The 15482-nt window shown below is 42.7% G+C and overlaps 1 protein-coding gene across 1 annotated transcript in view; it reads left to right on the plus strand.

The window, feature by feature from the left end:
- The window catches only part of LOC121279759 (RNA-binding E3 ubiquitin-protein ligase MEX3C), a 51552-nt gene extending 43687 nt beyond the window's left edge, over positions 1-7865 (plus strand). Inside the window, exon 2 of the mRNA XM_041191079.1 lies at positions 1279-7865. Within this exon, the coding sequence (XP_041047013.1) occupies positions 1279-2534 (1256 nt within the window). The 3' untranslated portion in view covers positions 2535-7865. The remainder of the gene's footprint in view (positions 1-1278) is intronic.
- Positions 7866-15482: the final 7617 nt, after the last annotated feature.

The following is a 15482-nucleotide window of genomic DNA, read 5'->3' on the forward strand; positions in this document are numbered from 1 at the left end:
TAGGGTTAAGGGGTGAGGGAGATGGGCATCATGGACAAGATGAGCTTGGAGCAGACATGAGGGGAGATAGGAGAGGAACTAGTATACTCAGAGTTCAGGGCTGAGGATGGTGTCAAGGGATGTTTTGCCAGATGGGTTAGGGGGAGGAAGGGAGGTGGCGGCAGCAGCAGCTGATCAAATTACCATCTTCGTATGACAACAGTTCATGAACTCCTATGTTGGAAGGAAGAGGTAGAGAACAGAAACTGGGGATTGTCTTTGCATTCCAGGATCTTCCTGGAATTAGTAGTTTTGGTGGATGAGAACAGGACACTATAATGCTTTATACAGTTGGACCAGAGCTGGTGATGAATGTAGCTTTCTAATCTATGCTCCTGGAGGTATCCAGTTTGACAGGATTTTTCCCCTCCAGGGAAAGCATTGGGGAATGTTAGTGCACCATTTGTAGTGGTACATGAGTGGGCAGCACCAGCAGAACTCACTATCAAATGTTCCAATTCTAATGAACTTCATTCCTTCAAATTTCCACAGAAGGCTATTCTCTGTCCTGTTGGATCTATTCTGTCAAATTTCTTGCATGCTGTGGCAGGCGATCATTCTCTGAAATGGTCTTTTTCATTTCGGCGGATGGGGGGTGGGGGAATTACTCAAATGGCTCACTTGCCTTCGCTTTCATGGGCCTCAGTCTTAGTGGTGCAAATCGAGAACTAGTGTTTGAAGTCTATTGTGAGTGAACTGTCCAATTTTAGACCCACTGCTTTGCATTTCCTTATTGGCTTGCAGATTTCTCCTTTTCAAGTATTCATTGAATTTTCTTTTGAAAGTTACTATTCGATCTGCTTTCACTACCCTTCAAGTGTATTGCAGGTCATATCTCTGTATTTATTTATTTAAATTTCCTTGCCTCTACCCACCCCCACCGATTTCTACTCCTTTATTTCTCTTTGCTTGGTCAATACAATGTTAAGTGCACTTTGTCTCCTGTATGGAAATGAAAATTGGTTACATTAATTGAAAGAAATGTTTTGCCTGAGCTGTGCATTTTGTGTTCTGTTATGAAATCCTACACACACACCACCTTTCCTAAGTAGAAAATCTGTCTAATTTAAGATTATGCAGTGTAAAATACAAAAATGTTGTTTGAAGAAAGCTAGTTATGGTATAATATGTTTGTGTTGCAAATACAGACAGCATTATCTTAATGTACGTTTAGATGTTTCATTAACTTAAATTTTTTTTCTTCCTCTTTCCCACACCTCCATCCTTTAATATCTGAAGGTTGCAAAATCAAGGCACTGAGAGCAAAAACCAACACTTATATCAAGACTCCAGTTAGAGGAGAGGAGCCCATTTTTGTCGTCACTGGGAGGAAGGAGGATGTGGCTATGGCTAAAAGAGAGATCATTTCAGCTGCAGAACACTTCTCAATGATACGAGCATCAAGAAACAAAAATGGAGCAGTGCCTGGGGCAGCACCTGGAATAGCTGGCCTCTCTGTACCTGGCACCCCAAATCTACCTGGGCAAACCACCATTCAGGTACGAGTGCCCTACCGTGTGGTGGGTCTGGTGGTAGGGCCCAAGGGCGCCACAATTAAGCGAATTCAGCAACAAACCCATACGTACATAGTCACTCCTAGCCGTGATAAAGAGCCAGTGTTCGAAGTGACTGGCATGCCTGAAAATGTTGATCGGGCCAGGGAAGAGATAGAAGCGCACATTGCAGTTCGTACAGGCAATTACATCGAAATCAATGAAGAAAATGACTTCCATTCCAATGGCACAGATGTGAGTTTTGACAGTGGTGGATTTGAGTCCACATGGGGGAAGATGAACTCCATTCCTGCACGCAATAGACTTCTCTCCAGCTACAGAAATGACAGCTCGAGCTCCCTTGGCAGTGGATCAACTGATTCCTACTTTGGAAGTAACCAGATGACTGACTTCAGCCCAACAAGCCCATTCAGCGCAGGTGGTTTCTGGTTCGGAGAATCATTTGCAACCATGAGCTCTGAAGATCTGGGGTTTGAATCGCCTGCCTTTGACCCCCTTCCAGCCACAGCTCAATCTGTGATCTGGTGTCCATTTGAACAGGCAAATCCTATTGGCTTTGGTAACGAATCAACAACTGGTACAATAGCCCGTGACAGCCAACCCACCACCCCTCGTCTATCACCAACGTTTATAGAAAACATAGAGTTCCCCCTTGCTGGAAGGCCATGCAGTGACCCCTTGAACATGGCGAGTCAAGTCGAGCTTCCAGTATACATCTCTGCCTTCTCCAATGGTACAAGCTACTCCTCTTCCAATGGTAGTACTACTTCTGGTTCACCCACCGACTCATCTGGCTCTGGTATGGCCCGGGGGAAACGCGATTGTGTGGTCTGCTTTGAAAGTGAAGTGATTGCAGCCCTGGTGCCGTGCGGCCACAACCATTTCTGTATGGAGTGTGCCAACCGAATCTGCGACAAAGAAGAGCCAAAGTGTCCAGTGTGCAACACACCTGTTACTCAGGCCATTCGCATCTACTCTTAACTCAATGGACTACTTGGGAGGGTGGTGATTGAGCAGGAAGGGGAAAGCTTATGTTGGTACTTGTCTGAAAACTTCCTACTGCTAAAATGTGACTGTTATGTAGTTGGGTTCTTAGGATTAGGTTACAAGTTTTCTGTAAATTTTAAATAAGTTGGGTAATACCTTTTTTTCTGTAAGGCAAACTCATTTCATGGATCACAGTACAAGATGGGTCAGTTTATTTGAGTATATACGTGCAGGATTTGAGAGCGTACTTGACAGTGTAGAAGTGGCCCTTGAGCTTTTTTAACTTTTTTAAACTACCACTATCATCCCCTTTTTCCAGAGGGATGCATGTTCTGAATATAGGCCCTCAGTTTAATTACCAGTCTCTGCCAAGTTAGCTGATCTCCAGCAGTCCAGTAGTAAGGATGCTAACAAAAGCAAAATCGATCATTTTTCCTGTTCCCCTTTCTGACTTATCCAATTATTACTAGGAAGTGTGTAACTTTTTGGGTGAGGAAGCAATTGAATGAAGTTGCGATACCTCTGACAAGTAATCTAGTAGCCTATTGACTTTCTCTTTTATTCCCTCTGCCTCCCTCCCTTTTTCCCACTGACCCAACACCGAACCCAATTTGGTTTAAACATAAGTGTCCACATTTGGGTGAGCTACCAGAGGGCTGCTGGCACCTGTGGAACTCTATCCTAGGGCTTTAAGTAGAGCTGTGAAAGTGGGCAAAAAAAAAGACAAAACTGGGGCAAAGAAGAAAGGATTGAAGTAGTGTAATGAATGTGAAGTATTGAGTAAAATTTAGTTGTACACTAGAGGAGATTTGTAATTGAAAAAAAGAACTGAATTCATTAGTGAGTTATGAAAGGTTCGCCCTCTCTCTCTTGTCTCCCTCTCTCCTCCCCCCCCACCCCCAGTTATTTTATTTAATAACATTTTTTTAAATGTTGAATAAATTGTTCTTGTGATGGGAAATGTGACTATCACACAATTTGTGAACCAAATTGAACTAGGCAGTTTACAGCCTTGTGTTGTATTGTCTCCTGTGTCTAACACATGCCATTTGTCTTGAACTAAAAGTACCCCAATTGCAGGATGCACAAATAAGTTTTTGCAGTGAGGTATAATCAAGTACCGTATAAAAATAGAGGGGAGAGGAACACTTAGTATTCCCATATTTATTGAGAGGAGGGAGAGAAATGAGGAAAATTAATCTCATTCTCTCCTTTTTGGGGTCTTAATGTTCAGCCAAGTCGGTAAGTAATTTGTACCCAGGCTGCTGCATGGTTTGTCAGTGCTCCCAGAGTGAGACTCCCTCTGGATTCTTGGCTCATTTCCTTGGGGGGAAATACTGGTTAATGGAACAACGGAGTGATTTTCAGCACGTGGTGCATTGTGGATTGTGACTAATTATTATCCCTCAAGGTAGCTGCAGAGCCCTGCTGCTGAAGATTTCAAAACTTGCAGCAACCTGAGTCATTTGTCCAGGAATGATTAAGCTTCAGCCTCAAACTGTACTTTCTCTTTGAACCCTTGGATGAATACCCAGTGCAGCTTCCTTTCTCATCCCATACATATTTCTTTCTGTTCTCATCCATGTACCTAGGCTGACGAATACTCAGCAATAATGACCTCTTTTCACTGCTGTATTGAAAATTGACCAGAAGCATTTATTGTTGGTAACCCTCTCTTTGAGGGGAAGCTTAGTCTTTCTTACTGCTGAACCATCCAATGTGGTAACTGGTCAGATGAAGGGAATCCAAACTAGAATGTTATTAACCAATATGGCACCACCACACATCCATCTTGTAGCATAGTTCACAGTTCTGTCATTCTTGCATTATTAAGGAAACTGAGAAAAGTATTTTTGGGATTTGTAATGCTTTGCAGATCTCATTTAAGGTTCATGCTTTTCAAAAGCCCATCTCTATTCATTGCTGAGATTTAATCACATTTACTTGAGCTTCAACTGTGGCACTGAAGGTAATTGATCTGTCTGAGGCAACTGGAGTGCTGATCTTCCTGAACCTACAGGTCTTTGAGGGTAGTTTAGGAAGTAGGTGAAACCATTGGTTAAAACACTTATGGTCAGGTGTTAAATTTAGTTGATGCGGAACTACTGCTTAGTTTGGCAGTAGTAGTTGGAGTGTTTTTTTTCTGTTGCATAGGAACTCTACTGATGAGTTAGCTGCTGTGAGGGAAAAACAGTTGGTTAATTGGACCACTTGTATTTTAATTGCAATTTGGCTGTACTGGTTTTATTGTGTAATCTGTGGAAAACAGTAAACTGCTGAAATTCAATTGATTTAGAGACACCTGTGCTCGTTATGGTCCCATAAAGATGCTGGATTTGGGGTGAGTGGTTGTCGTAGGACCAATGTTAAGAATTTCAACCACGCATCCTCATGTTTTTAAAAATTTGTATACAGTATTGAAATCATATGCTTTTAAGTTACAATTCTTTCTGTAGATTGGTTGATAAACGAAATGCACAGGTCTCATCTAAAACAAGCTAATGTAACGTAAAACTTTGTTTTTCTCTAGGTATGTGTAGACTGTGTCAGATGGTTGACTAGGGATTGCTGTCCTATTTGCTTTATGGGTGAAATGGGCAAAGCTGATTTGCACCTATATAGTTTGTAATCAACCTTGTTCTTTGACAGCTGGTTGTTGTATGGGCATCTGTCTGGTAGTCTTAGCTGCTGAAGTCTTATTTCTGATTCATAGATTTCTCAGCAGCAAAACATTCACTTGTCACCTCTTTCGTTTGCTTAAAAATAGGTTTTGCATGTGGTGTTATGGAATAATGATAAATGAGAATTTAACATTGGTAAAATGCAGAATACTTCATGTGTTATTCTAAATATGTCCTTGGAAGATTCAAAAATACCATCAAACGTCCATACCGCTACAAAACCAACAAGTTTGTTATCAGATTTTACCCAGTTCAGGAAGGGAATGTCTTCTGTCTAGTGCTGGGAGGGTGTAGTTTGGAGATTCATTGTGGCTTTAAAGCAGCAAGACATCAGGCAAGTTGTTTATACTATGGGACAGCCCAGGAGAGTATGCTTTCTAAACTCTGGTAGGAGCATCTTGCAACAGACATAGTACTGTCAATGAAGTGGTGTGTTCATTTTTTTTTAAAAAGGTTTTTCCATCCTTAACCTTTTTAATTAAAAAAAAGTTTTTCCAGCTGCACAGCTACAATATAGGCTCCTTAAGATTCTATAATCTCTTGCATAAATGTTGCTCCTTGTTAAGGAGTGATGTGATGACTTTTAGATCAAATTATGCATGCTTCCTTTCTCTTTCCCCCCCGCCTCCCCTCCCCAACCTTGTGTATTCCCAACGCAAGTGTCTTGTAAAATTTTCCCTGTAATGAGTTGTCTTTACACAAGTCTCCTAAAATCTGATCATCACTAGGCATATTTTATTTGTTAGGTTTGTAGCCTTTGAATTTCTTTTCTTTTCTTTCCACAAAATAAAAAAGAACTTAGTTTCCAAACTCAGTGAAGTTCCATGATTATAGACCTTTACCTCAGCTCTTAGTCACCCAGAGATATCTGCTCCACACGATTAAGTGGTGACAGATCTGTTTCATTAGACATTTTGTTGAAGGGGCTGGTCTGTTAAACTGTGAAATGTAGGTTAGCACTTTACACTCACTCCCCTACCATTTTCCTTGGTTTATTTTGCATTCCTGTTTCTGAAACAGATGTGAGGCTGTACCATTGTTCTCCAAATCCAAAATCTCATTTTAATTGTGTTATCGAGGTGATCATTCCATGATTGTCATAAAAGTAAATTAGAAATGAAAAGTGACAGCAAGCTTATCAGTATATCTACTGTAAATCCTTGGTTATTTTTAGCCGACAAAATTAAATTTCAAATAAGTGGACTAGCGGCTTACAGTTTCTGGTATTAAATAGATTGAAAATAACTTGGAAATATTAACCTTATGGAGAATAATGTGTCAAGTCCCAATTGGAGGCTTACAGTTTTGTCCCAGGACTACTTATTGACTGCATAATTTTGATGAACTTCTGTTCTTCAACCAGGCTAGTAATTTAAATGCAATATGGAAGTAATGTGTACCATTGCACTTTGAGTAGAGGGTGGGGTAAGTTTGCAATGCAGGTCCCACCTACTACCTGGAGCAAGATGTATAACAGAAGAAAATTAGGGGCAGGGAAAACAAATCACTTATAAATTGATTTGACTTGAATAAATGATCCTTGTGTGCTTAATAATGTAGATGAAACAAAACCATGAGGCGATCTAGTGTCTTGACAATTTGACGTACAGAGCAGGAAGGTCCATGTTTCTGCTGAGTTAACTGATTTCTGCAGGAGTGGCATTTGAAACACTAGATTGGCATTCCCCAGTCAGTAAGATGGAAATTTGACAGAGCTGTTGGCACCTGATTGCAGTTGCATAACCCCAAATTTCCTGAAATTGAACACCCTGCTAACACTCACAGTTGAGGCTTGCGCACAATTGATGGCTATTTGGATGAGATGTCAGGAAGTAATCAGCATGTGAATCCAAACCCTGGCAAATAGCCAATACCTTCAGATAATGGAAAGCGAGAAAATTGGCAGTGGGGGAATTGTTTAAAAAGGGAAGAGGGTCCAGTAGATTTAATTTTTCCTACTGCCGTACAACAGCATTATTTCAGTACAAAAATGGTTTTTGTTCTCCACTCAACAAGGGCAAGTTTAACTTCTGTACTTGTAAATATAAATATATTCATCTAGTAGATATACAATTTTATTTTTATTTCCACTTGAAAAGTTACATTTCGTATTCAAAGTTTACAAAAATAAAGGTTTTTATTTTGAGATTTTTTCAGTATGAGAATTGCCTTGATGGCATCTATGATGTAATGCGTAACTTCACTGCTAATTTTTGCTTGTAGACTAGTTGATGTCAGTATTAAGATTAACACTAGTTGCCATCTTGGAATAGATAATGAACGAATGTTCACTGAGCATGTATTTTGTATCTATAAACCTTTAAATTGCATTGTACACTATGATTGACAAGCCAAGGAATAACGTGTACTATTTCTATTAAAAACACAAACCGAGAATGGCAAAAACATACCAATAGAATTTAGTATTTGCTAATTTTACTACACCTCGTTTGTTATGTATATGTAGGGAAGTGATAGGGATATAAATTCAATTTATTGAGTAAAGTTTAAAACCATATATTTTATAAAGGGCCTTTAACTTAATGTGGCCAAAGCACTGATATATATTTGCTGTAAAGAGAATTATAAGAGTTTTATTTTTCTGATATTAAAAGTTACTTAATAAAGACGGTTTCCATTAAAATTGACTTGTCTGATTTCTTTTGTGTATAGTTTTGACCTGGTGGCTTTCTCTTGAACTCCTGCAGGATGACTGATTCAATGCAATTGGTATCGGGTTGCAAGCAGAAGTTTGGACTGCATCTTAAAACCTGAGAACATGAACGCCTGTGGATGCAGTGGGAAGGGAGCATGCATCCTATATGTATTGTTCACCAGCCCACCCCCATATTGCTGCTATTTTCTACATGCTGATTTTCATCCAGCCAAGTTTTATACCCATCTTCTTTTGCCCTTTGTGGCACTGTATACTAAGTGGGCATAACTAACATTCACAACAGATAAAAACTTGGGAGAAGGTGGCAACATGTGCTTTTACATGTAAATTGTAGTTTGGAGCTACGGATAATAGAGGCTCCAACATCCATCACATGTCTGGCCAAGAATCTCTCCCATTCTTACCACCTGCCATTGGTGTGTGGTAGAAGGATTTGCAGGTTGATATTCGACCTGCTTGGCCACATTACGAATGCACTTTCCTCGGTCATCAAATCCTGGAGTGGGACTCGAACACGGAGCTTCTGGCTCAGAGGCAAGATGCCACCCATTGCACCACAAGACCTACATTTGGGGAGTAGGACTAGTACATAAGTGTGGATGGGGATCTTGAAACTGATTCTCTGTTTTGTCAAACACACATTTTCTATTTAATCTGCCTGGCAGGAAACTGACTAAATCAGCCACTTGTTTTTGCACCTTACCCAATTTTATTTTCCATTAACATGAAATGTACAAGAAGTAGTTGACCAATCCCATCAATTTTCCGTTGTGTGGCTAGGTTAAAGTTGGTCCCTAGGATAGGACAGTTGTCATTTATGTATAGGACACACTGCAGAAACTCCCACCTATTGATTACCCATTGTACAAACTGGGATTAACTTTGAAGAAGACTTTCCAAAGAAGAGTCATATTGGACGCAATGCTAACCCTTTCCACAGATGTTGCCAGACTGGCTGAGGTTTTCCAGCACTTTGTTTGTAGTTAACTTTCTTAAAGCTTGCTATTACAAATTGGTAATCTGTCACAAATATCATGGGTTCATTAGTGTTGGTCATGCCCTTAAGTGATCTGGTTGCCTTTTTTAAAACAAAAAAGTTGACTCCCATCTTGTATCCATGAACACTGGTGATATCCAGTAACGCAATTCAGTAAGTACCCTTGCAACCACAGTCCAAATTATTATTCTTTAAATGCATGTTGTAATTTTGCTCTGTTTAAAGGTAGACTGAATTAATACTGCAATATGACTGGGACCAGATTCATATTACCTACTTTTTGTAATATGTAATGTGGCCAATGTAGTTGTCTGAACCAGTTTCAACCACTAAAGTGTTGGAGAGAAATCTTCAATAATTTTCCATGCAGGGTTTTCTTGAGCTGGAGGGTCAAGAATTGGCAGCAATTTTTAATATGGTTTCCTAATTTCATTGATACAAGATGCAACTTTATCTCAGGTGCACAGTTTGGAAGTGAAAGTAATCAAGTTGTTTGGAAAGAATTGAGGGTATTAATTCTTAACTAGCTACTTGTGCTCTCTTGAAAATCATTGTAATCCTGCATCCTTTGTCTTCCCTTTTCCTAAATTATTGCACAGAGCAGACCTATTTCTTTACTGGTGATCCATTAACTCTGCTGCTGTCCTTGAAATGTACACCAAATTACAGAATCTACATTACAGAATCTCAAACATGAGCAATAACTCCCTTTTAGCAGTAACCAAGCCTGTAATTCTCTGTTGAGTAAGCTGACAGTTATTAGAGGCTTTTAGTTGATCAGTGTTCCAATGCAATAATCTGTTCCATGGGGTGGAATTTTATGGCCCCTCCCACTGGCAGGATTTTTAGCGCCTGCTGAAGTCATAGACTTTTGAATAGCTTGTTACATTTTGTGGCCCCACCCCCTCTTTCAGTTTAACCATCCTCTTCTATGAGGTACTAACCCTGCTAATTCAGGGTTTCAACTTTCCTTTATCCACCCTACCTGTTCCTGCCAGGCATTGCCATGACAGTTCCTATTCTCTTTGCCTTACTTCATACATCTCATTAAGGACATGCACCAAAAAGTTCAAAAACCTTAACTGTGCTCCCTGTTTGCCTTCATGCCAAAGTACCACTTTGTCAGCCGTAGAACCAGATGTGGAGGGTGATGCAATGCAGGCTAGTGTGTTGTCAGTGTTGGTGTCATCTACAGAGACGGAAGATGTGAGCAAGCTTGTACCATCATACCTTCCGCCAGGGTAGGGGCACTCACCTCAGTGAAACCTCGCACATTTATAGAATAGGTGGCATACGGTGATTGAGGGGATCAGAGATGCAGAGGTGGCTGCGGCCAGTCTTCAAGATGGAGGATAGACTCAACTAGACAGAGATGCAAGAACTTGGCTATCATACATAAAGTGTGTCTTAGGGTAATGGTGGAAGATATGTGCCCGAATGTCAGAATTCCCTGTATGCAGAGAATTGGGAAGTCCATCCATGACATATGCCCAGTCTCAGACAGAAGAGCACACAAGGTCATCTACTGAGAGTGTAAGCAACCTCTTGGACAGCCAAATGTAGCATCATGCTGAGTAGATACAGGAGCATCACACTGATCACCAGACAATGGTTACCACTTTGGAGCATTGACTGGCCAGAGGCACTGGAGGCACAGAAAGGCCTGAGGCAGGTAACAGTGTGAGGAGGGGAGCCACCCCTTCACGGTCATCCTCATCTGGCACACCCAACTGAGGCATCAATGGTGTAGGAAGGCCCTGTGGCAGAGACTCTACTGCCCCACCTGTGACAAGGCAGGTACCTGTTGCAGTGCAGCCCCAACAGGGATCTCCGCCTCATCCACACGTAACAGCCTGTCTCCACTTCATCCTCTTCCACAAGGGGAGCACCCCATATGAGCAACCAAGATTGAAGGCCTTCGCATCGGCAATCTCTCAGTTTTGCGCACTTAGTTGACACTAAGGTGATTATGGTTGCACCCAGGTCTGTGTGAGTCTCATCATTGATGTGTAAATGGCAGATGAGTTATGAGATTATGGAGAGATGTGAATGTGTGTTAGCTGACATAGTGGGAACTTGTCTTCCAAGCAATGTGGGGAGCAATGGAATGTCTGCACTTCATTTGCAAAGCGCATTCACACCCTCACCCATAAAAAGATCAGGTCCTGAGCTGCTCGTCTTCCAGGATGAGGAGCCCTTAGGAGAAACATGTCTGAAACAGGTAGCACGAGCAACCCTTCCATCCTGATGGATACCTTGAGGCCTCAATCAGACTGTTAGAGGTCTTTGCAAGGGTGCTCTTTTTCTTTTTTTGTTCATTCACGGGATGTGGGCTTCACTGGGTTGGCCAGCAGTTATTGCCCATCCCTAGTTGCCCTTGAGAAGGTGGTGGTGAGCTGCTGCCTTGAACAGATGCAGTCCATGTGGTGTAGGTACATCCACAGTGCTGTTAGAGAGTTCCAGGATTTTGACCCAGTGACAGTGAAGTAACAGCGATATATTTCCAAGTCAGGATGGTGAGTGACTTGGAGGGGAACTTCCAGGTGCTGGTGTTCCCATCTATCTGCTGCCCTTGCCCTTCTAGATGGTACTGTTCATGGGTTTGGAAGGTGCTGTGGCAGGACCCTTGGTGAATTCCTGCAGTGCATCTTGCAGATGGTACACACTGCTGCTACTGTGCACCGGTGGTGGAGGGGGTGGATGTGGTGCCAATCAAGCGGGCTGCTTTGACTTAGATGGTGTCAAGCTTCTTGAGGGCTGTTGAAGCTACACTCATCCAGGCAAGTGGGGAGTATTCCATCACAGTCCTGACCTGTGCGCTGTAGTTGGTGAACAGGATTTGGAGAGTCAGGAGGTGAGTTACCCACCACACGATTCCTAGCCTCTGACCTGCTTTTGTAGCCACAATATTTATATGGTTAGTCCAGTTCAGTTTCTGGTCAATGGTTACGCCCAGGATGTTGATAGTGGGGGATTCAGTGATGGTAATGCCATTGAACATTAAGGGGTGATGGTCATTGCCTGGCACTTGTGTAGCGTGAATGTTATTTGCCACTTGTCAGCCCAGGCCTGGATATTGTCCAGGTCTTGCTGTATTCAGACATGGACTGTTTCAGTATCTAAGGAGTTACGAATGGCGCTGAACATTGTGCAATCATCAGCAAACATCCCCACTTCTGACATTATGATGGAAGGAAGGTAATGATGAAGCAGCTGAAGATGGTTGGGCCAAGGATACTACCCTGCGGTATCCTGCAATGTTGTCCTGGAGTTGAGATGACTGACCTCCAACAACCACAACCATCTTCCTTTGTGCTAGGTAGGACTCCAACCAGTGGAGAGTTTTCTCCCCGATTCCCAGGAGCTAGGGGTCCTTGATGCCACACTCGGTCAAATGCGGCCTTAATGTCAAGGGCAGTCACTCTCACCTCACCTCGGAAGTTCAGCTCTTATGTCCATGTTTGAACCAAGGCTATAATGAAGTCAGGAGCTGAATGGCCCTGGCAGAACCCAAGAAGGGTGCCATTCTTCTGCTTCTCCTCCACTCTCTCACCTTTACAGTCCTTGTCAAATCGAGGAAAAGTTTCTACGTTGCACTCAGTCCTTGAGTGATGCTCCAGGGCTGACCACCACTTTCACCTCACTCCAGGCCTAGTGCAGCGACACATGAGAGCACCTGACCTACCTACCTAACCCCATTTACCAGCACTTGGCCCATAGCCTTGAATGCTATGATGTGCCAAGTGCTCATCCAGGTACTTTTTAAAAGGATGTGAGGCAACCTGCATCCCCACCCTGCCAGGCAGTGCATTCCAGACTTTCACCACCCTCTGAGTAAAAAAGTTTTTCCTCACATCCCCCTAAACCTCCTGCCCCTCACCTTGAACTTATGCCCTCTTGTGACTGACCCTTCAACTAAGGGGAACAGCTATTCCCTATCCACCCTGTCCATGCCCCTCATAATCTTGTCCACCTCGATCAGGTCACCCCTCAGTCTTCTCTGCTCCAACGAAAACTACCCAAGTCTATCTAACCTCTCTTCATAACTTAAATGTTTCATCCCAGCCAACATCCTGGTGAATCTCCTCTGCACCTCCTCCAGTGCAATCATATCCTTCCTATAATGTGGTGACCAGAACTGCACACAGTACTCCAGCTGTGGTCTCACCAAGGTTCAATACAACTCCAACATGATCTCCCTACTTTTGTAATCTATGCCTTGATTGATAAAGGCAAGTGTCCCATATGCCTTTTTCACCACCCCCCTAACATGCCCCTCTGTCTTCAGAGATCTATGGACACGCACACCAAGGTCCCTCTGTACCTCAGAACTTCCTAGTGTCATGCCGTTCATACATCCTTGTCAAATTACTCCTTCCAAAGTGTATCACCTCACTTTTTTCAGGGTTAAATTCCATCTGCCACTTTTCTGCCCATTTGACCATCCCATCTATATCTTCCTGCCCAAGACACTCAGCCTCACTTTTAACCACCCGGCCAATCTTTGTGTCATCCGCAAACTTACTAATCCTACCCCCCACATAGTCATCTATGTCGTTTATATAAATGACAAATAATAGGGGACCCAGCACAGATTCTTGTGGTATGCCACTGGACACTGGCTTCCAGTCACTAAAGCATCCTCCTGTCATCACCCTCTGTCTCCTGTCCCCTGTAAAAAAAAAAGAGTAAACCCTCCTCATTTCCACTTCCACTCAAGAGAACATCAGAAGTCTTGGGCATTTCTAACTCCTTCTGCAAAAAATCTTGCAGCAGTCTGACAGAACTGTCTGCCTTCCATGTGAAGGTGCATTTCTACTCCACGGGAATGATTGATTTGTTAACTCATCAGTCAGATGTTAAGTACACTGTGTTACAATAGCCTGGGCCTGACATAAGAAATAGGAGTAGGCCATTTGGCCCATTGAACCTGCTATTCGATAAAATCATAGCTGATCTAATAGTGGCCTTAATTCCACTTTCCTGCTTTTCCCCATAACCCTTAACTCTTTGATCATCAAAAATCTGTCTAACTCAGCCTTGAATATATTTAATGACATAAAAACAAAAAAACTGCGGATGCTGGAAATCCAAAACAAAAACAAAAACAGAATTACCTGGAAAAACTCAGCAGGTCTGGCAGCATCGGCGGAGAAGAAAAGAGTTGACGTTTCGAGTCCTCATGACCCTTCGACAGAACTTGAGTTCGAGTCCAAGAAAGAGTTGAAATATAAGCTGGTTTAAGGTGTGTGTGTGGGGGGGCGGAGAGAGAGAGAGAGAGGTGGAGTGGGGGTGTGGTTGTAGCGATAAACAAGCAGTGATAGAAGCAGATCATCAAAAGATGTCAACAACAATAATACAAAAGAACACATAGGTGTTAAAGTTAAAGTTGGTGATATTATCTAAACGAATGTGCTAATTAAGAATGGATGGTAGGGCACTCAAGGTATAGCTCTAGTGGGGGTGGGGAGAGCATAAAAGATGTAAAAATAAATAAATAAATATTTTTTTTTTCCTTTTTCTCTTTTTATAATGGAAATAGGTGGGAAAAGGAAAATCTATATAATTTATTGGAAAAAAAAAGAAAAGGAAGGGGGAAACAGAAAGGGGGTGGGGATGGGTGAGGGAGGTCACGACCTAAAGTTGTTGAATTCAATATTCAGTCCGGATGGCTGTATAGTGCCTAGTCGGAAGATGAGGTATTGTTCCTCCAGTTTGCGTTGGGCTTCACTGGAACAATGCAGCAAGCCAAGGACAGACATGTGGGCAAGAGAGCAGGGTGGAGTGTTAAAATGGCAAGCGACAGGGAGGTTTGGGTCATTCTTGCGGACAGACCGCAGGTGTTCTGCAAAGCGGTCGCCCAGTTTACGTTTGGTCTCTCCAATGTAGAGGAGACCACATTGGGAGCAAGGAATGCAGTAGACTAAGTTGGGGGAAATGCAAGTGAAATGCTGCTTCACTTGAAAGGAGTGTTTGGGTCCTTGGACGGTGAGGAGAGAGGAAGTGAAGGGGCAGGTATTGCATCTTTTGCGTGGGCATGGGGTGGTGCCATAGGAGGGGGTTGAGGAGTAGGGGGTGATGGAGGAGTGGACCAGGGTGTCCCGGAGGGAGCGATCCCTACTGAATGCCGATAGGGGGGGTGAAGGGAAGATGTGTTTGGTGGTGGCATCATGCTAGAATTGGCAGAAATGACACTGTCTGCTGCTTTCCTCCACACAAGTTGCAAGAGCTCGAACCTATTGGACAATTTCAGAGGCTGAGGCACCTCCCTTGTTACCTTCAAGATCACCATACCTGCCTGACTCATAGTCACACCCTCTTGTTCTTGAGTACAAACCAATCCTGAATTACCTAGCCTAAGGGGTGTGACTGCCTCCTGAAACAGAGTCCAGGTAACATTTCTCTTCCCCGATGCATCGCAGTGTCTGCAGCTTGGAATGCAGCTCACCAACTCGGAGCTGAAGTTCCTCAAGCTTCGGACATTTACTGCAGATCTGGTTGCTGTAGATCTATTCTGACACCACTGATGGTAAAAGCTGAGTTGTTCAAATCCCAGAGGGAAACTTGAAACAATTGTCATAACTCAT

The sequence above is a fragment of the Carcharodon carcharias genome, chromosome 1 (assembly GCF_017639515.1).
Source record: "Carcharodon carcharias isolate sCarCar2 chromosome 1, sCarCar2.pri, whole genome shotgun sequence".
Lineage (NCBI taxonomy): Eukaryota > Metazoa > Chordata > Chondrichthyes > Lamniformes > Lamnidae > Carcharodon > Carcharodon carcharias.